This window comes from Sus scrofa, chromosome 13, assembly GCF_054392235.1.
Source record: "Sus scrofa isolate SSC_HxYL_T2T_F1_AM1 chromosome 13, Sscrofa_HxYL_maternal_Yorkshire_Landrace_v2.0, whole genome shotgun sequence".
In the NCBI taxonomy this organism is placed as follows: Eukaryota; Metazoa; Chordata; class Mammalia; order Artiodactyla; family Suidae; genus Sus; species Sus scrofa.
The window spans coordinates 213794118-213816361 of NC_139395.1; the positions used below are offsets into that span (position 1 = coordinate 213794118).

Here is a 22244-nt window from a genome sequence, read left to right on the forward strand (position 1 = left end):
TAATGCTTTGCTGCTGAAACAGGAAGCTCTAAAAATCACTCAACCATTATTTCTCGCGGAGGCACTTTCTGATTGATAGTCTTCTGTCTCCACCAAAAAGAACTGCTTCAACCCAAAGCTGGCTGGCAAGGGAGGGGTTGGCGGGTTGGGGAGTGGAGAGAGATCCATCAACTCAAATATCGTTCATGCAAAAATAACCTCAACCAAAAGCTGTCGGACACGATCCGCAATGCCTGGCACTTCATAAAATCAGCAAGAAAACCATGAAGGGATAAATTGTGACACTGCATGTCCCAGGCACAAGCAGCTTTTGAGAAAGCTCTGCCCCTGGGTCTTGGCCGTGACACACCAAGCGGGGCAGGGGGGGCCGGGGGTGGGTGGAGGTGGGGAGCAACTTGCTTTGAGAAAGTGTTGTTATTCTTTGATTGGCAAATGTAAACCAGAATGAGAAAGCTGATCTCTAGAGATAAATTCTCCAGCAGGTCATGGACACTAACTAGCCTGCTGTGGAAAGGCATTCTCTGCGAGGGCTGCCTGAGGCTGGCTGGCTGGATGCGTCTGTCCCTATCCACACTTGCCCATACGGTCACGTGAAAACAGATTTCAGTGTATACATCATCTCAAAGGGTAGATCAGTTGCAACCCCCCAAAGGAGGAAAAATGGGAGGGTTGATTTTTTACTACAACTCATGTCTTTCCCTTCTGTTTTCTCCAGACCCGATGGCCAGCTCGTTATCTCGAACGTTATCCATGAAGACAACAACGCTGGGGTTGTCGGATGAACTTCCCTTCCCTACTATGTGAGTTTGTGATAAAACAGAGAATGACTTGGATCCTATGATAATATCATGAGTCATTCAGATCAGTTCTCAGTGATAAACACTCCATAAAGACACGTCTCTCTTTGTTTAGAAGACCAGTACACTATATTATTTTCCAAATGTACTTTCCCTTCAATCACAGTCTTTCAGGCTTCTGAAAGGCAGCCTCCTCATACTGTTCCCCGAACAATATAAGATACCTTAAGGAGGAAAGTGCCTTAAGTCACAAACATTACACAAATATGCAATAACCCAGATTGGAACAGGATAAATATTATGTCTGGGAAGACATCCACAGCAAGAATGTCACGAAGGAATTTCATTTTAGAAAAGCATTGGGAAGGGTACTCTTTTGAAAGTGGGCAAGATGAAAGTTGCCAGGAGGTCACCCTAAACACAAATTTCACCAAGAAATTAAACCTGGTTCTAACAGACAGGAGAACACACAGCCTCCCTGGACTGGTTGTAGAATTTGAGTTGCAGGTCTGTAGCCAGGGGGCCAGGCAGTCACTGGAGAAGAGGTTACCCCCTGGATGACAAAGTGGACCCTTCTCCTTTGCTAGGGACTATTGGTGTGCACACCTGATGGCCTCTCAAAGGTCTGGACCTGAGGTAGACCCAGTTTGAATGGGAACTTTCCAAACGATACATACCAGGTCCTGGCTACAATTAAAGCAGGTATAACCAAAAACAGCACAGGGTGCTAGAAGAATGTCCACCTCATTTGTTCTTCTATTTACTCATTTCCCAGCCATCTGCAATGTGGAGCACAGCGCTAGGCTGGCCCTCCACAGTCAAGGCAAAGTTTCAGATTCACAGATTCTTGCCTTGGGAAGAATTCTTGGAAGATCCATACATGAGGTTCAGGGGCCCTGAAATCTAAAATGGTGCAAGAATCTGTGTGTAGGAGTGCATTGGTTTCCCCCCAAGGATTTTCAAAATGATTTTCTGACATTCCCAAAAGATTAAAAATCATATTAGAAAAATCAGAAGGAAATCTGCCCCTCTTTACGACGTGGTAGAGGACACGGTCTGGCAGATTTCCTCTTTGATTCTAAAATGAATGAACTAAAGCTGCTTTCCCTGATTGATTCCTTTCCAACTGATTAAGTAAATACTCCAAGTGGGATGACGCACTCGCAGATTTCATTGCTAAGATTTCTTCAACGTTTCTCAGCTGCAGCCATGAAACACTTTCTTATAACTGAAAATATCAGTGGTAACTACCTCAACTGCAGATGTAAGCTGCCATCCACTGCTGCTAAGTCACGCTGCCAAAGAGAATTCCTCCTGCTCCTGACCTTCGATTTTCTGGAGGGCGAGGAGCATCCCAGAACGCGTGCTTAAGCATGAATTGTTCTGAACAACCCCAGGTGCCTTCAATGTCACCTCCCCTCTCTCCTGGGAGCTGCTATCTGGTCTTCCTTTGTAAAGGAACGGTCTAGATGGAGATACTGAATCCAAGAGGGAGAATTCCAAGGGTGAGATATCCCTGTAGGAGGCTGACGTTGTCAGGGAGAGAAAGGAGGGCAGGAAGGCAAAGGAAAGAAGACGCCTCAGCCTGCTGAAACCTTCACCAATATTTTGTAGGGGCCGGTCTTGTCAGCAAGCCCGTAAAAGCCGGATGGGCAGGTTTTCCCAGTTGCAGGCTGAACCCGAGGTTAGGAGCTGTGGTCCTGGACATGGGCCAGCACCCAGACAGATCAGTTTTGTAGAACAGAGAAAAACCCTTCCATGTTCAACCCCTGGCGATTTCTACAAGGTTTGACAATCTCCCGGGACTGGCAGCTGAGAAAAGAAAAGTCATTTTTTTTTTTTCCTCTACTCTTTCTTTGGAACTGAGCACCGAGCCCCTTGGAGGATCCACCAGACCCGTGGCTTTTTTGACAGAATGTGAAACTGGCACTGGAATGCTCGGATGAGCCAACAGCCAGGACCTTCCTGGGCCCCTGTGTGGCGTGTTGATGCCAATGACATAGTTTCAGACACATTTTCAAACACGGAAAATGAAACAGTGGAGAGTCTTTAATAAAATATTGTGAAACTTCTAAAGGACAAAATTCAGGGAGGACGCTTTAGACTAATTGTTAAAATGAAGGAGAATCATTTGCTCTCTTCCTAATGGGAAGCAAATTGCAAAAAAAAGAAAAAAAAAAGAAAAAAAAGAAAAAGAAAAAAAATCCTTGGCAGGCTTTGATGTTGACACTAGATATGAAAGAGTAAAATCAAGCTGTATTTTACAACTATGGGGAGAAATTATGAGACAGAGTCAAACTGGGCCTTTTGACAGCTCATTTTGTCTTGCACTAACAAAAGCAACAACAACAAAAAATCGCTCAAGATCACCAATACACGCAGTAACTGTAATTGGGTACAACATTCACTGTAGGTTCCTCTATTTTGGATTGCTTACTATCATGCGTGGGTAGCAGGCCCTGTTCAAAACAGATATTGTCCGTACATGGAGCATTTCAACTAATTTTCCTGCTCCAGGTTATCAGAAGACAGCCCAGCCTTGGTCGCAGCTATTTCACTCTGGGTTTTATGCAAACTCAAGGGCATACTGGCACGAATCAGGCAGCCAAATGCAAACAATCCACACCTTGGGGAAACAGTTCACTGTTACCCAAGTAAACACAAGCTCCTCTTAGTCACCCACTCAAAACAGAAATGGCCAGTGATGGACGAGAGACCAGCCTTCAACACCAGAAAAGAAAGCATGCTGCTTTCAAAATCTCACTCTTTATCACCACCAACCCCCTGGGCCTTGCCAGGAGGCACCACTGCCCTTCTTACAGGAAAACGTCGTTGGCATGGGCCATTAAAAAATTTCCCAACTTTCATAACCAAAACCTGTCCCGTGGACACCCACAGAGATGCATACTCTGATAATGAGTAGAAATCCATAGGAATTGAATTGAGATGGTTACTAGGCTGGGAGGTGTGGACGGGGCGGTCAGGCTTTTGTTTTTTATTGGCTTCTTAACCACTCTGCCAGCTACTCATATGAAGCCCTTGAGATGTTTTCTAAACACACATCTCTGAATCATAATGTGAATTCCACTTACTGAAAGGCAGGGACTTTTAATATAGCAAGTAAACCCATAGAATGACTTATGCTTGTATATCTTATAGCATCATTTGTGTTTCAATAAGTGGATATCATTTTCTTAACATTGTCCTATAATTAACATAATGATACGTGCTATGAACACATATTTTCAATCACGTTACAAGTTTTTGAAAATTTTCTCCACCTATGATTCTATTTTGAAAATGTCCCCGGCAGCTAAGATAGCACAAAAACAATAGCCAAAAAAAGGCAACAGTGCTTTTGCCCTCTTTCCTCTTGGACTAAACAAATTTCCCAAGAACATAGATTTTCTCATATTTCTGAATGTCTTTATAAAGAGTAATGATTACTCTTCTGTTTAAATGTCCACTGGATGTACTTTTAGTTTTTAAATACAGGAGCCACCTACTGTTATTTAGGTATTTGCCGTGTCTTTTTAATATACTCAAAATAACTTTTATTTGTAAACTTATTCAACACTATATTACAAAAATGAGATTTTCCAAAGAAATTATCGTATTTCCTTCAGTTAAACTGCTAGTACTTACTGCTACTTATAAAATATGACTTAGATTGTGTTTCAAAGAAAACACAATATTTGAAAATAACTGGAAAGCAGAGGAGTTTACAACAAGCCAAGATTCCTCTTTCTGCTCTAATACTCTGATAACAGGCATGGAGAGATAAAACTACACATAGAACGGCACTGATGAAATAGTTCCTGTGGATGGATAATCCAGTCTTTCATATTATTAGTATCTAAAATATTAACTGGGCCCAACCCCTCCTCCAAATAATAATAAGACATCCAAATTATATATAATAGGAAGGTCATATTGCCATCAAATTCACCAAACCAGAATGGTATGAACACTAATTCTTCCTATTTTACCATAAAAAATATCCTTACTTGAAACACATTTCAATAATCATACACTGCATATCCCTTAAAATTATTAGAAGTGTCATAAATAGTGCATGGATTCTAAGTTAAAGGCTTCCAGTCACTAGACTTCTGAAAATTATCAAAGAGAGAACCCCAGTTGCACAGTCCTGGTTTCTATGATGATAAGTTTCATATTTTTACAATTTAGTAAAGATCTGAGGCGTTTCCTTGAAATTCACAGTTCTGGTTTTCCAAGCTTCCAAATCAGTTTTAAGCCAATTCAATAAGAGAAAGCAATAACGTAAAGCTAGATTCTGTTAAAAATATTAAATTTTAAATAAATATTTTAAAAAGCTTAACGTAGCAATAATAAGGGGAAGAAATGACTGTGTTTCTAGGGGATCTCATCACAGAAACTTCTAGATGTTTTGAAATCTGGGTTTGTTGCCATGTAAATACTTGGTGTTTCAAGTTCAGTTTTGACAGACACATACCTCTTCCACTCCGACCGACAAACCTGAGGTCATTGAATCTTGCAACTTGGTTTTTCATGGCTGCAGTTGCATTTCTCAGTTCAGCTGAGTAGTTTTCGTCATTGCCTGCCATCACAGTGACCAGAGTGCCATCTGGAACGTCCCCCAGAGCCACCACCTAAACACCCGTCAAAGGACAAATGCAGACATCAGGCCTGTCAGAAACTTCGAGGTCACCTGCATAGCAATTATTCTAAAATTGAATGTATATTAAGTGATGCTTTTAGTTTGCAATGGAATAGCAATCAAAAGTCAAGCAAAACAACAGAGAAGTTATTAATGGCCAGATTTACTTTAAATTCCACTGTGTAAAACTATAAATGTTTAAATCATAAAACATTCACCTAACGAAGTCCCATAAGGTCACAGAGCATAATTGGAATAAGACTCACTATAACAAGGACTTTGAAAAGCTATGCCTTCTTATGGATACAATCATTGCTTCTTAATTTTTCATATGTAAGAAACAGAATGTCTTGTTTTTATCAGTTTCTAACCTAACCCATCTTTCCCTTGTCCACACCTCCATGACGGGCCGGATAGGGCTGATTTAGCCTTTTAGGTGCTTAAACTTAGACTTCTGCTAAAATTAACCTTGATGTCTTACATGGAATTGCTGATGATTCTTGAATGACTCAAACTCTCCCTTTGCAATTCTTTCATCCTTGACACCCCTACTCGATTCTATTATCTTGATTTTTCACTAGCAGTGAACTGTGGTATGCAAAAGGAAAAAAATCAGACATATACCCTTGGCTTACTACTAACTACAAAATCAACAGACCTCAGACAAGAGGGGAGCTTACTCTTATAAGCCCTCCAAATGCAGGAGAGGAACTACATCAGGCTAGACATATGTATATGTATAACCGATTCATATACATTGCTGTATACCTGAAACTAACTTTGCTGTACATCTGAAGCTAACACAACATTGTAAATCAACTATATTCCAATAAAATGTTTTTAAAAAAGAAATTAAAGGGTGGGACTACATCACATTTTGATATCTGTGAATCTCAGAGTTGTGTTAATTAGGACCTGACAGGTGAGCGAGGTTTTCTCCAAACCCAACTGATCTTGAAGAGGAATTCCTTTAAGGTAACGGAAGAGGAATGGATTTCCCATCGGGACTATTAAAGTAAACTAGTAAATAAATATTTTTGATACTTAGGTAAGAAAAAGGAAAAGCAGCCATTGCAAGGTAAAATGCTCTAAAGAGCGTGGTCTAGAGATGCTTTGTGCAGTGGAGTCCATTTCTTGGTTATCATTTGACCCTTCTGGGAACTATTCTCTTGGTCTAAACATTTATTCTTAGCTGTGTTCCCATTGCTTCTGTCTTTTTGAAGTGGTCACAGAATTTCAAATCAAAATGCCCCCAGGTCTCCTTGTTCCCATCACTTCCAATATCCCTTATGGTACTTTCTCAGTCACTTGTGAAAGATGTGCTAACCATTCCAATTACATAATGGTTTGGGGGGGGGGGTTGTTTTTGACTTGTGATCAGGAATCATTCTAGAGTGATAATTCCTCCTCCCATTTGCCACTGCCCCATATTAACATAATATTTGCTCTATAATGGGGGGGGGAGGTAACACCTATATTTCAGTTCTTTTTTTCTGTCTGTAAATAAGGCTGCCATAAGCTCCCTGGTATGAGAGAGAAGCCATGTTTTCCCTGAATCCCCATCTTCATTGCCTGCTTAGTCATCACCCTTTCTCTGTTGCATCCAGATTGTTTTTACATCTATTGTTTTTACTCCCTAGGATGCTTCAGCTCCTGGATTCTAGGGAATATGAAGGGGAAAAATGAACCAACTCACTCTAATGGGGATGGGGGGTTGACTTTCAACCCAGGACTATCCCGGGAGAATCAACTCTTCCAGCCAAGGTCAGGCATGTTCCTCATAGCTCTCATCCATCTCACACACTTATCTTTCCCATTCTTTCCATCCAAATTTCCTATAAAGGAAATTCTAAAACACAGCTTTTTCTTCCCCAAGCACCCTCTCATTGGGTATTTAGATCCCATGATAAGTATGTTTGTTGCTGTTTAATTAAGAGCAGTAATATGTCAATTCCCTTTTGGTTCAAAAACATGGTGGAATGAAATCTCCTGGATCAGTTCGTTATCGTTACCATTTTTTTCTATTCTCATAAAATATGCTTGCTTTCTTCTGCTCTTTTCAATCTCTAAAAAAAAAAAAAAAAAAAAAAAAATCCTCCCCCCTTTTTTTCCCACTGTTTTCACTTCCCTCTGCAAAATTAGCTCACAATGTTGAAATGTCCTCCTTGAAAACATATTTTTACTTCCTCATCTCCATCTCCCTGTGATGACCTGGCGTCTCTATTTTAATTCAACATTCGGTAAATATACGGGGACCGGATCAACGACATGGTTTTCAAACTGAATAACTCATTGTTGGGACAAAATCTGTAAATAGGTTATAATAAATAAATCTTGTTTTTTACTACCAAAATATATTCTAAATCACCTTCCTCCTTCTGGCTCCTTATACAGTGTTCTACGCCTGTGCCTCGTTCATCTTTCCAAAACTACCCTCATCTGTAATAAGGCAAATTCATGAGACCGTCACCAGACACAAATAAACAGAGGGTAAAATAGTCATGGTGGCTAAAAAAGAAAAGGTTGTTGATGGAGGAATTAAAGACTAAAAATATTCTAAGTTTAACTCATTTTCTCTCTCTCTCTCTCTCTCTTTTTTTTTAAAATTCCAGCAGGAGTCAAAGATGTTTCGGGGCTCAAAGATCATTTACTTGGCCATTTGCTGATCTCAGAGGGATTTTTTTATGGGAGGGGGAGGAAGAAGAAGACTATTAAATGGAGGGAAATCACATTAATAAACTATATTATCTAATTATTAGCAAGCATTCTTAGACTTGGACATTTTTTTAAAAATTTAAAACATGTCTGCTAATTGGATACAGATTTTTATCACTGATAGGCACTATGAAGAAAACTTTTTTAAAATCTAACTTTAAACAGATAAAAAAAAAAAAGAAGTAACTGGAATGAAAAGCTATAAACAATAGGTAAAGAAACACAAACATTTACATTTTAAAACAGACCAAACAGACAAGAAGGGACTTGCTGGCCAAAGGATCTCTCTCTCTCGCTCTCTTTTTTTTTTTTTTCTCTTTTAACTTCTCTGTTTTTAAAGTATCAGGAAGTTGGGCAAAATATCAACCCTCCTCTATATTACAGAACCTCCCCACACTGCTCTTGGCGAGCCTGTTCACAGATCAAACTGGCATTTTAAACCAACTCTAATTAGGTTGAAATTACAGTCACAATTCATTTATTTCAAATCCCTTAATTTTCCAGTGTTTTAAAGAAAGCTGTGGAGTGGAACGTAGAATTCAGCTGAGATGACATTTAATGCATAGCGAGGGACCATGGTCTTGCGGACAGACACATTTCTTATTTCCTACGGCAAGAATATTACTAGCCACGTCTAAGGCCTCTGAACTTGTCGAAGGCATGTTCATGCCTTTGGACTCTGGCATACGAGGGCCGAAATCAACTTGAATATTACAATATTACAAAACCTGGCCAAAGTCACCCAAACAGCTTATTATTTATTTATTTATTTATTTGGCTGCTTCTATAAATAATGGGTAACGAGTAGCAAATTTAAGATGTTCTCAGCAGTAAACTATGGATCTCTCCCAGGCTAAAAAATATAGGCATTTCAAGGGAGAAAGGGGCAGGAATGTGGGGGTCCAGGATAAGTAATTAGGATAATTTTAATGTATTTTAAGGAAACTTTGTAACTTCAAATCTGCCTTTAGTTTCAAAGACGAAAGCAGAAGATTTACACCTCGAATTTCAGAAGACTCCTAAAGAATCCCTTCAATGCTCTTTTCATCAATATCATCAGACTTTATCATTGTTTCACATTTCCTCCTCCTTATCACAGGGAATGTAATAGTTCTTTACTGATTAACTTCCTAAAGAGACTGTCAGAGGCTCATCTACAATGCAAGTTTTAAAGTACTAATTTCTGAAGATATTGCTTGGGAGGTAAGTGGTGGTGGATGGATACAGAGTGGAGTCAGGGACATGCAGTGAATCAAGCCGGATGCAGGCACTTTTTCAAGTTCAGCTTGCTTTATCCCTAATCTTTAACGCTTGTTCCCTCACTGGACATTTTGTCTGCTCTTTCCGTTATGCAACGAGCAGGTCTCCTTCAAAAAGAGGCCTCTCTTTAGGGGGCCGGGAGTGGTGACGGATTATGAAACAGAGTGGTCTGATTCTTCTGCTGTCCCTTCCTTTGCCCCAAATGTTCTCAAGACCCACTGGAACATTTTTCAAGAGATCTCTACCTTGATCTTTAATCTAGAAAGGATCACTCAGTAAAACAGGGTTTTGTTTTTTGTTTTAATGTGAATTGTCAAAAGTCATTTTTAAAAGGAAACTTCTATGGTTATTAAGATTTCTGCTAAAAGGAATTCCCTGGTGGCTCATGAAAGCCATTTATATGCGTTGGGTTTTTTTCCTTCCCCCATTCTTTTAGAAGGAAATAAAAACTTGATTTTATTTCCTTTTAAAATATGGTAGCTTGAGAAAGGACCTGGCTTTAATTCCTAAAGATTCTTTATTCATCACTTAGTGTTTGGGGTGTGGGTTCCCTAGTTGAGGAGGGGACAGGCAGAAGGAGACTCTGATTTACCCCAAAGGAAGCCACAGATCCCTGAGAAGCCACTCCCTTGGTGTGTCCAGAGCACTTGTTTTAAAGGACCCTTTGGCTGATTATCAGCCGGCTTTTCCCTTCCCCTCTGCACTTATCTGAAAGTGACCCCAGGGCCCATCCCTGTCAGATCTTCTAGCTGAGGGAGAGCTGAGGAGGTCTGCCTGCTGAGTCTGTTTATGTAAAGGGATTAGAGTGATTGAAAATTGAAATAGGCCCCCAACCCAAATCTACATAGATGGAGGAAGGGACCAGAGAGAGTCCAGCTCAACCTTATCCTCATTTCTGTGCCCATCAAAAACTCCTGCTTTCAGAAAATGAAGGCAATTCTATAGACACAGACAATTGCACATTTTTTTTTTAAAGAAACTATCATCTAACTTTGGAAGATATATACAACTTAAAAAACTCTGAAAGTCCTTTTTTCATTTTTTTTTAAATGAACATTATTCATGGTAACTAACTCAAGATTCAACCCGGGCTTGGAACCATAAAAGGCTTATATTAAATTAATCTCCCCTTAAAGGGAACAATTATTTAACCAGTTTTCTTTTTCTTTTTTTTTTTTTTTAAGAAAAGAAAGAGTAGCTGATCTTTTACAACTTTCTCCTCCTTCTGCCTTAGCTCTTTAAATGATAGGAAATGACTGCGCCGATTGTATTAAAAAGCCTCCCCTTCTAAACCCCAAGACAGAAGAACTGAATCCGCCAAAATGAAATGCCTACAGTTTGCTGCCAGGGTGGCGGGGTGGGTTGTTTAAAAACGCCCGGGGTTGTTTATACATCTCCGTGGAAGGCCAAGGTTTTTAAAGGCAGTCAAAGCTAGGGCAAGATCAGGGGTGAAAAGTGAACGGGGACTTCTCGAGCTGCTCAGCTGAAGTTGCCGGGTCAACCGCGCCCCCTCCTCAAACAGCGAAGCGGGCCGATTAGACCCCCGGCTCAAGCAACACAGCCTCGGTTCCTTTCGCGGCCCCGGGCTTAATCTAGGTGAGCCGGTGATAACTTTAAGGAGGACTCCAGGAAAAGAAACAGGATTCGCTACTTGCCGCTTCTGGCAGCACGGGCTAGAAGCTCGGGGGAAGGGAAAAAAAAAAAAAAAAAAAAAAAAAAAAAAAAAAAAAAAAAAAAAAAACCTCCTCAGAAAACTTTTGCAAACTTAACTACGCCCGCCTTGGACTTTGGACTTGCTAATTCCTACAGGGCTGTTAAAGAAGGGGTGGAAGTGGGAAGCCCTGACAGTTTTCCTTGTCAGTTTATTTTCATTGACCCGAAGGTATAAAAGTATCTCTATTTTATTTCCTGATGCCTCCCTCGGAATGGTTTGGGTGTCAAGCCAGAGGCGGGGAGAGACGCCTGGGAGCAGACAGGCTTGTTTCTGCTGGGTTATAACTCCCCTTACTTTGGATCAAAGAGAAGGACCCCAGCCAAAGAGGTCCAACTGGTCCTCAGTGGACGTCTTTGGGGGCATCCTTTTTTTTTCCCCAGCCATCCCAAGAGGCCACCGCGGCTGGCTGAGGCGGGCCCCCCGGGGGTCGCCACGGCAACGCAGCATCCCCAGTCTCCCAAGCGCTGGGGGATGGACCACGGGCCTCAGCGCCGGCCCCTTTCTAGAACCCGGCCCCGCCTGCCTGGCTGCTGCCCTCCCGGATTGCCCCGGCCTCCACCGGCCTCCTGCCTGTCCTCCCGCCCGCCACCCTCTCCGGGCCGAGTACCTTGAAAGCGATGGGCAGGGTCTTGTTGCAGCGCCAGTGCGTGGGCAGCACAGAGCAGAGGAAGTTGGGACTGTCGGTGCGCACCAGCTCGCCGGGGTGGTCGGCCAGCACCTCCACCATGCTGCGGTCGCCGCTCCTCAGCTTGCCGGCCAGGGCGGCGCTGGCGTCCGGGGCGCCCAGCGGCAGCGCCTCGCTCATCTTGCCCGGGCTCAGCGCGGTGGAAGGCGGCGTGAAGCGGCGGCTCGTGCTGGCATCTACGGGGATACGCATCACAACAAGCCGATTGAGTTAGGACCCTGCAAATAGCTCCTACCAGACGGCGACAAGGGCGCGGATCTTCAGCAAGCAGTTCCCGGGAGACCAACATACAAGTTCAGGGGCCTTTATTGCTGCGGGGTAGCTGGGGGAGGGGGAGAGACTAAGTTACTAACAGTCCAGGATGGGGAAAGTTCTAGTTCTGCCGATTGGCCTCAGACCCCGGCAGGGCTCTTAACAGCCGACCGCTTAGTGCTTTAAAAAGTGGGCGACCAGAATCCAAAGTCAAGTGCCAAAGGAAGACTGTCTTCTGAGTCTTGGCTGTGCGAGTTTCCAGTTCAGTCTTTGGCTGTTACAAAAGTTCCTGGAGGCAAAATTCCCATACACTTCCTAAAATATTTATGCGGAGTGCACAAGAACCAGCAAACACATAATTTGTAAGTTCCAGTGGTTAATTGCCTGTCAGTTTTTTTTTTCTTTTTCCAGATAAGTTTTGTCTAAAGTCAAACAACACAAAATACACAAGTGTCTTCCAAATACAGAGACACTTTTTATCATGCAAAACTAGCTTCCGTCCTCAAAGGCGAGAGCTGAGACTTCCAAAGGTCTTGCTTCTAATGTATGTGCACACATATATATAAATATATACATATGCTCTACTTCATAAAATATTTACAATACAATCTGTAGAGAATTTAAACACAACAGAAATCCATTAATGTTCGCTGCAGGGTTTTTGTTGTTTTTTAAGTAGCCTTGAAAATCAACTTCAGTAGTTGCAGAAGGGCTGTGCTAGAAGTACTTGTCATGTTCTCTCAATAAATTCTGGCAAAATGTTCAGTTCAGAAAATTATGCTTTTCAAAGAAAAGCTAATCTTAAAAAAAAAAAAAAATTCCAAGTCGATGACACTCAGGGTTCAGCTCTCCACATCTGAGAACTCGGGTTTGGGGATGTTGGTTAAGTTTGTGGCTGATCCTGTGGTTTGGTGGGAGTCGAGCAGAGGCCGAGTCACACGCACGCAGGCACGCACTCTTCGGAAGCCAGCCGCTGTCTACATCGACTCGTTGAGTCAGCCCCGACTTGGGCTGTAGCGAGGCAATCTTCCTCCAACGTAGCCCCAGCGCGGGCCAGTTAACTGCCTGGACGCGCTAATACCCACGATCACCGCGTAACCGCAGCAGGTGGAGAGGGCCCTGAGAGGAGGCTCCGCAGCGCAGATCGAAACAGACGGGGCGGCTCGAGTTACACAAGCACGCACACACTGCCACGCATTCCCAACTTCATCACTCGCCTCGAAGCACAGCGCACTTTCTCCAGCGGTTGTCAAAGAAAACAACCGGGGAAAAGTTCACAGCCAGGAAAGAAGTTGAACCATCCAGCCAAGAAACCAGTTCATTCAAAAGTAAGAAAGAAAGAAAGAAAGGGGGGAAAAAAATCGAAGCTCCAACGCGGGTCAAAAAGAAACAGCAAAGATTGATTTTCTTCTGGCGTCCCCAGGAGCCCCAAGAAGAGATGCCTGCCGGCGCAGGGCCGGGCAGCGTGGTGCCCTGGCTGGGTCCGGCCGCAGGGCGCCCGTCCCGCCTGCGCCCGCTGGCTCTATGAATGAGAGTGCCTGGAAATGAACGTGCTTTTACTGTAAGCCCGGCCCGAGGAATTCCATTCCCTCAGCTCGTTTGCATAGGGGCGGCCGCGGGCCAATCACAGGCCTTTCCGGTATCAGCCAGGGCGCGGCTCACGGCCGCGGGCTCCTGGAATTGGCCCGCGCGCCCCCGCTGCCGCCGCCGCGCGCTACTGTACGCAGCCAGGGTGGAGAGTCCACCGCCCCTCGCTCCCCGCGCGTATCTGCATCCACGCACACACACGCACACGCTCCCACGCTCGCCCGAGGCCCCGCCCCGGTGCGGACGGCGACCCTGCGGCTTTGCACACGCTCAGGGTTGCGCAGCTGCCAGATCTAGGGCTGTAGTGCGCGGCGGCGGCACTGGCGGCTGCGGTTCGGAGAGCGAGGTCGTGGAGAAAAGGAGGCCGGCCAGCCTAGGGAGGAATCGGGCCGCGCGCAGCGCCTGGAGCGACCCGGGCCGCAGATCTGCCGGAGGGAGGCGCTCCGCGAGCCATGGAGGGTGCGGGGCAGCGGCCGTCGCAAGCCTCCCAAAACCAGGCCGGAGCGCCCGGACGGCCCACGCCCTGCGCGGCAGCCCACTGCTGAGCCTTTACTTCCCCAACGTGGGTGGGATTCGGCCCCGAGGGGGCCAGGGAGCCGGAGGGCGGAAAGCCCAGCGGCCCAGCTCGGCGTGCCCCCACGGCCTGACTGGCAACTGCGGCGAATTGGAGCTGATTCATTTAGTGAGGCCAGGCGGTGTTGGTCTCCACAACATGGTTTTTGTGTTTTTTGAGTTTTATCTCTTGGTTTATTTGCTATAATTGGGCGTTTTTCGCCGCGGCTGGGCTGCGGCTTAATTACCCATTGCGCCGCACTCAGGCTGAGTGTGCTTAGCGGTCAGAAAAGACCCCCCAAAACAAGCAACCGAAAAGAAAGTTGAAAGCATCCGCTTGGCTCGCTCCCCGTTAACGGAGCGTCTGCTCCTTGGCTAGGCCCACGTCGCCCGCGCCCCGCACCCACCTCCCTCTCCCCGGAAACAGCCCCGGCTCCGCTCCCCGCCTCCGCCCGCGAGCTGCAGCGGGTGCTGAACCCACCCTGGCTTTGCGCGCTGGCGGGAACTTCCCCCGCTCCCGTCCCCCCGGCGCCACGGGCATTTTCGCAGAGCTTAGGGGGCCCCGCCCCCGCCCAGCCGCCGGGCTGCACCTTCCCCACAGAGCCCACCCCATCTCTCCCCCCGGGGGAGGGCGCTCACCCGCTCCCCCCTAGCACCGAGCCCTCCACGTCGACGTCCCTAGGCGGGGGTCCCTCCCTCCCTCCGCCTCTATCCCCTTGCCGGCCCGCGGCTGGGGTACTAGGGCGACGCCGCTGAGGACTCTCCTCGGGCTCCGCCGCTGGGGCCTGCAGGAGACCGGCGGCTGTAGCGGGCCATCCGAGGAGGCCTTTCCGGGCGCCGAAGTGACTTTCTTTGCTCCAGGCCCAGAGAGGCCGGGAGGGCTTCGCAGAGCGGCCTGGAGGCTCTGCGGGCTGCGGGCTCGGGGCGGACGCCAGGGGGCAGCAGGCCTCCTCGCTCGCCGCCTCGGGCTCCTCGCTGCCGCGCAGTGCGCTGGGGAACGCCCCCGACGGCGCGGGGTTCCGCTGGCCTTCTCGCGGCCTTTGGGTCTCTTCTGTAAGAACTTCAGTTGGGGAAGAAACGACAGGAAACGGGTGCTCTAGGCAGACTGCGCTGCTGCATGCCCGCCCCCGCTCTCCTGGCGGCGGCGCTGCGGGCCTGGGAACCCCTTACTCGGGCAGGGAGGTCCCGGACTTCCAGACTGAAGCGCATCTAGGTCTACCCGAAACCCCTTTGCCCGGCGCCGGCGTTGGCGTGTTCCAGGCCGTCGGTGCCGCATCCCGGGCGCCCTCGCCCAGCCTGAGACCATGACTCCGTCCGTCCAGTCTCGCTTCTCCCCACGTGGGCCGATCCCCTCGCTCCTCTTGCTCTAGGAAACATGGGACGCTCCGGATCTCCCAGCACCCAGACGCATTTTGTTTTAATGGGCCTGGGGTTTTAGAAAACTCCTTTGTATTTCTCTTTAGAGATTATTTTGAAGAAGCCCCATTTCAGGTGTAAAGATCCCAGACGTCCCACCTTGGCCGAGCAATTGCAAATAACTACTTAGTCACCAAACCTCCCCGTCTGCCGGCCCTCCTGCCCGGGGCCACCATCTCTGCGTCCCGGCTCGGGGCTGCCGGATCTGGAGGCGAGTTCGGGCAGAGTGAAACCTTTCTGCTTCGGCTCAAGTGCACTTTCCTAAGAACCGACCAAGAGCTCCTGGGGGCCGCCTTCCAGCACATCCCTGTAGCGCCCGGGGACGGGGTGGGGTGCGACTCGGGTGTGTGCAACAGGCAAAAATGGGCTCTGCTTGGGGAGATAGAGCGATCTGGGGTAATCTGCCGCTCGGAAAGGTCAGAGGAGGCTCAAGTGGGGCTGCGACCGTTTGCTTGAAACCCTAAACCCCGCGAGGGGCTGCGGGGCGCACCCCGCGCTGCGGTCTCCCGCGCGAGGATCAAGTTACCTTAGTAAAAGAGGAGGTACGATAGATGCACCAAGTTTAGCCTTTCGAGGGCAGCATCGTGGGCGCTGCTCAACCCGGAATCTCAACCAATAAATCCCTAGTTTGAACGCTGACAAGGACGGTAATGGCAAGGAAGGCTTTTGCTGGTTTATTCTAAATCGGGCATTGGGGGTTCCAGCGATCGCGCGCCGGCTGTAACTGCGTTGTGCGGTGCAAGCTTGAAAACCAGAAACAAAAACCACGGCCCCTCTTCGTCGAGGAACTAAAATGGATGGAAAGCAGGCAGCATGCGACTCAGCTAAGGGGTGCCGGGAACCCCTTGGTCTGAAGGGCTTTTTACCCAACTTATGAAGTTCAGTAACGTCATGTAGGAGAATTCATTTCCACCAAGAGCGCTCATTTAAGCGGCAATATAGAATTTTCCTTCCTCTGCCTTTGTGAGAGAAAAGGGAAGGAAACATTGCTAGAAACATTCCTGTCGTTCCCATGGAATAATGCTAAATTTTACTTCTGTTATATTACAGTAGAAAAAAATACAACGAAACAGTATGTTGGGCGGATGCTATGTGACAGATTCAAATTTGCTGCATGAGGGAAATTTCAAACAGGCTCATAGGTTGAAGGAAGTATAAGTTTTCAAAGTAAATTTAAAAGGTAGTATTTAGCTAGTTGGAAGAAAAAAAAGTCACTGGAAAACAGTAACAGCTTATTGACATTTTGCCCCCATTTTCGGTAAATATATAACTATAGGGGGTCTCAGAAATTATCTAAATATTGTCCATTTTTTGCTCTTTCAAAACTCTGAAAAATAAAATAAGAATCTCATCCTCTTAAATATCCCCATCTGTAATATGATATTTCTAAAATTATGTTTCTAAAAATGTAATATTTCTTAAATAATTATTTCTATTTTCAGTGACCATTTTAATACAGATAAAAATCAGAGAATGTATTTTGTCTCTGATTCTGGACCAAACTGCTGCAGGTGGTACTAATAGCACAGGGAAGGAACACAATTTTAATATATGTACAAATAACGTGCAATACACACCATCCAGTTTTCAACATTGGAATTTAATTAAACATCCCCCCCCCCATGAGTTCGACATTATTTCACTTTTAAAATCTAATTACTTTGGGGACAAGATGAGATTCCTTAGTTCTTCAGTTACATCCTTCCTCTGTGTGAATATTTCTATGGAATGCTGTGGTTGATGTGTGACTATTTCACCAACTTCGTAAATCAATGTACAACTCACAAGTGGCAAACCGAGAAAAATTTTTAAATACTCTTTTTTTTGAAATTAGGTAAAATTAGTGAACATTTTACTCTCACAAAAATTTTGTATTACTGTACCAAAAGTAATAAACTAAGTTATAACACATAGAAGCCAAGCCCTATTTTTTTTTTTTTTTTTTTTTTTTAGAGAGAGAGAGTCTATATAGAGTCACTTAATAACAGCAGAATGCACCTGTGGTAAAAGCTGTAGAACCGAGGGTATCATTTAAGATTTCATTGCAATGTTTTATATGTTTAACATTTACAAATGAAAGACAGCTTTTAAGTATTTTTGAATCAGCAAAAAAAATCCTGATTATATCATGTTATTTATAGAAACACATAGATAAAAAATATATATATGCCTGTACATATTTTATTAAAAATATAATTTGGAATCTCACATACCGTGGACATCTCTAGGTGGATTCATTCCGTGTACACATTCTGAAAGAGAAGAAATTAAGAATATTAAATAATTGTATGACTATACGGACAGCAAACACCAAATTTAGTCAAGATGATTAATTTAATTGTAATTGGAATGAATGCAAGTATAAAAATTAAATCCCCTCTTTTTTTTTTTTTTTTTTTTTGGATAGCTTCTTGCCTCACTTTTTAGCGCTGGAAATTTTTTATAGCCTATTGTCCAGCTTTGGCTTAAAAATAACTTAAAACAGTAAATCATCATATAAAAAATGAGCTGTTAGATATGCATATGGTTTTCTGCGCCTTCAACTAATGTTTTCTATGGCTAGCTAATACCGAATCTTTATCTTTTATAGAATCACCTCTTTTAAGCTCTATATGTGATACCAATGTGATTTATTTAATGAACATTAAAAATACCTTTGGAGAATATAGGGATGGATCCCAATTCAAAGTGCAATTAAAACCAAACCTTAATACAAAAACATTTAAAAATCTCTAACATACTAGAAGCCATGCAAACATTAAAAATATGATTAGTTTCCAAAGTGATAAAAGCGAGCAATTTGGAATACACCTTCTAAGAGAAACAAACTAGTAAATACACATTATGACCATTTACTTCCAATGATAGGACATTTTAGAAATGGTCCTTTCTTGCTTGATTTCCTTTCTTTCCTTTTGTTAGAAGGGCAGATTATTTATATTGAAAGCTTTCATTCTTGAAATAACAGGTGATATCAATCATTATTGAAAATAATTGTCATATGACAAGTTCCACATATGAATCACTTTATATGCTGCTGCATATACGGTTACAAGTAAATCAATTAGGCAAAGTCATAAGAAGCTGTTTCTCTTTCCCTCAAATATCTCCATATATTGTTGTTTTGAATTTGAAATGATTCTTCAGGGTTGCATGTTGCTAATGATCAGCACTGAATGATTACCTGGGGGAAATTGCATTTTTCAAAGTCTTAGGATTTGAGCATTTCAAATACAGCATACCTAAAGCTTTCAACTCCACTGTACAATATTAGTTAATAGAGCTTAAATAAAACTTTTAAAACTAAGAAAGGAGATGATTATTTCAGATTTCCAGACGCCGTTTAAATAGGCAGGAGAACAAGATTTTCAACTTCTTAGTCTTATATTTTTGCCAAAGCAAGAAGGGCAACTAAAATAATAAGGGGTTCTGAAGGACCGCCCCATGATGAAAAATTAAAAGAATTAAATATAGGTAGTCTCACAGGAGCATTCTTAAAAAACAGCAGGATTGTGGTTTACAGGTACATAAAGTGACTCTGCAAGGATTCAGAAAACCCTGAGCAGCCAAATAATTAGTTGCCCTAATTTTGAATGATAAGGCAAAAAATAGCAAATGTACCCTGAAGTTAGTAAGTTTAGTTTTTAGGCATGGGAAGGGCAGGGGATCCACCACAATGAGATCTACCAGACAGCTGAGGTTATATAAAGTGACCCACAGAACCAACCACCCTGGAAATTCTGAGACCCTGAGAAGCCTCTCCATGTCTTAGACTGAGAAGTAGGAGAAGCCGAGCAGAAAGGCGAGTGTTTTGTCTACACACCTAATATTTCAGGGATTTTGGGAGAAGAGCTAAGTTTTTGTTTTTGTTTTCCTAAAAGCAAAGGCAGAAGAAATGAATGGCTTTTGAAAGGCGTGCGTGTGGTCTGTGGAAAGCTTTCTCACTCTGTCCCCTGTCAGTGGCTTTGAGGACACAGGGCTCAGCGTTGAGCTGGAGAGTGGGGGTTGGGGAGGGGGGTAGACTGCACGAAGTCAACCCTGTAAAGATTTGAAATCATTTGCCCAAGGAGTTCATAGAGGCGCTAGAACCTGAATTGTAAGAGAGGGGAAGTCTGAGGTTGTCATGACAGTGAGAGGTTTGTCTGGAGAGCCTGCGCTACAGCTCTCTTTTTCTCTCATTGAATGCTGTTCTATGCCAGGCAATGGCCAAATGCTTTCAGATACTTTGCCTGGTTTAATCCCTGCATTTTTTTTTGCAGACCAGGAACCTCATTTTAGGAAACCTGCTCAAGGTTGTTTATGTCTCATTTCTGCGCGCGAGCTTGCGCGGGCGCACACACATCTACACACATGATGAGCTGTGTTTCTTTTTGAACCACAACGATGTATTTTTATGGGTGTCCTTTTTTAGCCTTCTGAAAAATTAAACTCTGCTCTCATCTTTCTCTTTTACAACATATTCTGTCTCAAATTCTCCATCAGATAACAGCCCTGAAATTCTTTATCCCACAAAATCTCAAAAATTTATGATTCATATCTTGAGGTTATTTCTGGCCATCTACAAAGTTTCAGGAGCAGGTCAAGGTCCCTTTGGCCCATAAATGGGAGCAATGGAGTGTCAGGCTGTGAAGGGACACGTGTGCAGGGTCTAGGAGCCAGGGAGACAAGGCACAGGGATTGGCACCACCTGGTGGGCTCTGGACTTTTCTGGTGGAGGTGACATTTCATTTGCCCCTGGGGGTTGTGTAGATTTACCCCAGGTGGTTGGGAGCGGGGGGAGGAAGGGCTTGGGGAAGGGTGGGAGGTAGGGCTAGGGCTCTCCAGGCAGAAGGATCAGCATGAGAAAGGTGTGGAAGAAGTTATGACCAGCCTGTCAGTTCCAGTAAGGTTGGCTCATGGGTTGGGGAGTGGCAGCTTGCAAATGGCATGACGCTGGCAGACATGAACACAGACAGGTCAAAGGCAGCTTACGCAACCTGGAGAAATCTGAACTTGAACGTGAGGGCAATGGGTTCTAGGAGCAACTTGGAATCTGGGAAATACCATAGTGAATACATATTTTAGGAAAATAAATCTGTCAGAGGTGGATAGGTAAATTGGAGGTGGGAGAGAAGGAGCAGGAGAATTACAGCCTGGCCAGGCAAAGACTTTGAGCATTAAGGTGAAACAACAGAGACAGAAAAGGGGGCACTGAGGGGATGGAGGGAGAGGGGTCCCCCATTTCTGGCCCAGGTGCTATAAGTAGCAGTCAAAACCATCAAGACCAGATGGTTTTGGAGGCAGACATCAGGAATCAGCTTGGGGAGTTCAGAACAGAATTATAGGTGCTGGTGGAAAAACAAAAAACACAGAAATGGTGGGATGGGTGTTGGGTAAGCTGAGTTTGGGGTCATTTGTTAGTTTGGCAGCATTAGAAACCCAGCACGCATGCCCTTCCCTCCTCTTACTGTTCTAGGGGGACACGGCCTGCATGCTAATAAGTACATCTCTCTATTTGTGGGGCTCAGTGGCAGGAAGCCACACACTGAAGTCACTGTTCTCCAAAAATCTTATCAGTGATATAGCTGTTTTATTTTGATTTCTGTCTGGTCAGCTTCTTTGCCTAGCTCATGATTGGCTCTGGATCACTGGAGAGCAAGGGTATCTTTTATTGCCCCCCCCCCCAAGCCAACGCTATAACTGTCTCATTCTTTTTTGACTCATCTGCACCTGCACACAGACACAGAGCACTGGATTTTGAACACCTTGCCAGTGAGGCTCCCTCCTCTTGAATTCCCTAGACACCACTGCATAAACAGTGTGTATTGTAAGCCCTGGAATCCAGTGAGGTGCAGATTCAGTAGATTTGGGGTGGAGCCTGAGGTCCTGCATTTCCCACAAGCTTTCTAAGATGCCACTGCTGCTGGTCCAAAGAGCCCACTCAGTGTTGGCAAAGCCAACTGCTCAGTATCCAGCAAAAACTATATCTAGCACGTGCTAGACCACATTGCAAATTCAAATCGACATGAAAGCTATCTGGACTTTTCAAACTATTGTGATGGGCTGAATGTTTGTGTCCCTCCCCTCCCCCCCTCCTGCCCAACTCATATGTTGAAGCCCTAAATGCTAATGTGATGGTATTAGGAGCTGGGGCCTGTAGGAGGTCATGGGGTCTAGATGAGTCATGTGGGTGGGGTACTTATGATGGGATGAGTGCCCTTGGACCGAGAGACCGGAGCCTTTCTCTTTTCTCTCTCTTTCTCCTTGTTGCATGAGTACACAGCAAGATGACAGCCAACTACAAGCCAAGAAGAGGGCTCTCACTGGTACCCAACCATGCTGGCATCCTGACCATGGACTTCCAGCTGCCAGAACCACGAGAAATAAATTTCTGTTGTGTAAGCCACTCAGTCTATGGTATTTTCTTAGAGCAGCCCAAGTTGACCAAGACAACCATGACAATAGAAGCTCCCTTTTATCAGTGCGTCTGCCATCAGACCTCAGACTAAGGACCTTACAGGCATTATTCCATTTAACCCTCTAGCAGCAAACAGTCCATAATTACTCCCTTCACTTGATAGATGGAGAAACTGAGATTCAACAATTGGCCCAACCTGAACCCGTGCAGTTTGTCCCTGGCATGCC

General features: G+C 44.8%; 1 protein-coding gene across 7 annotated transcripts in view; it reads right to left on the reverse strand.

Moving 5' to 3' along the window:
• RUNX1 (RUNX family transcription factor 1) overlaps window positions 1–22244 on the reverse strand; it is a 263788-nt gene that overhangs the window by 84584 nt on the left and 156960 nt on the right. For 5 of the 7 annotated variants that reach the window (XR_014822355.1, XM_021068413.2, XM_021068412.2 and 2 more), the window contains 3 exon segments: window positions 17834–17872; window positions 11736–11989; window positions 5275–5431 (listed from right to left, as the gene is read on the reverse strand). Coding sequence is in view for 5 of the 7 variants with exons in the window: in XM_021068413.2 (XP_020924072.1) it covers window positions 5275–5431; window positions 11736–11989; window positions 17834–17872 (450 nt within the window). In the remaining 2 variants the exon portion in view is untranslated. 7 annotated transcript variants of the gene reach the window in all.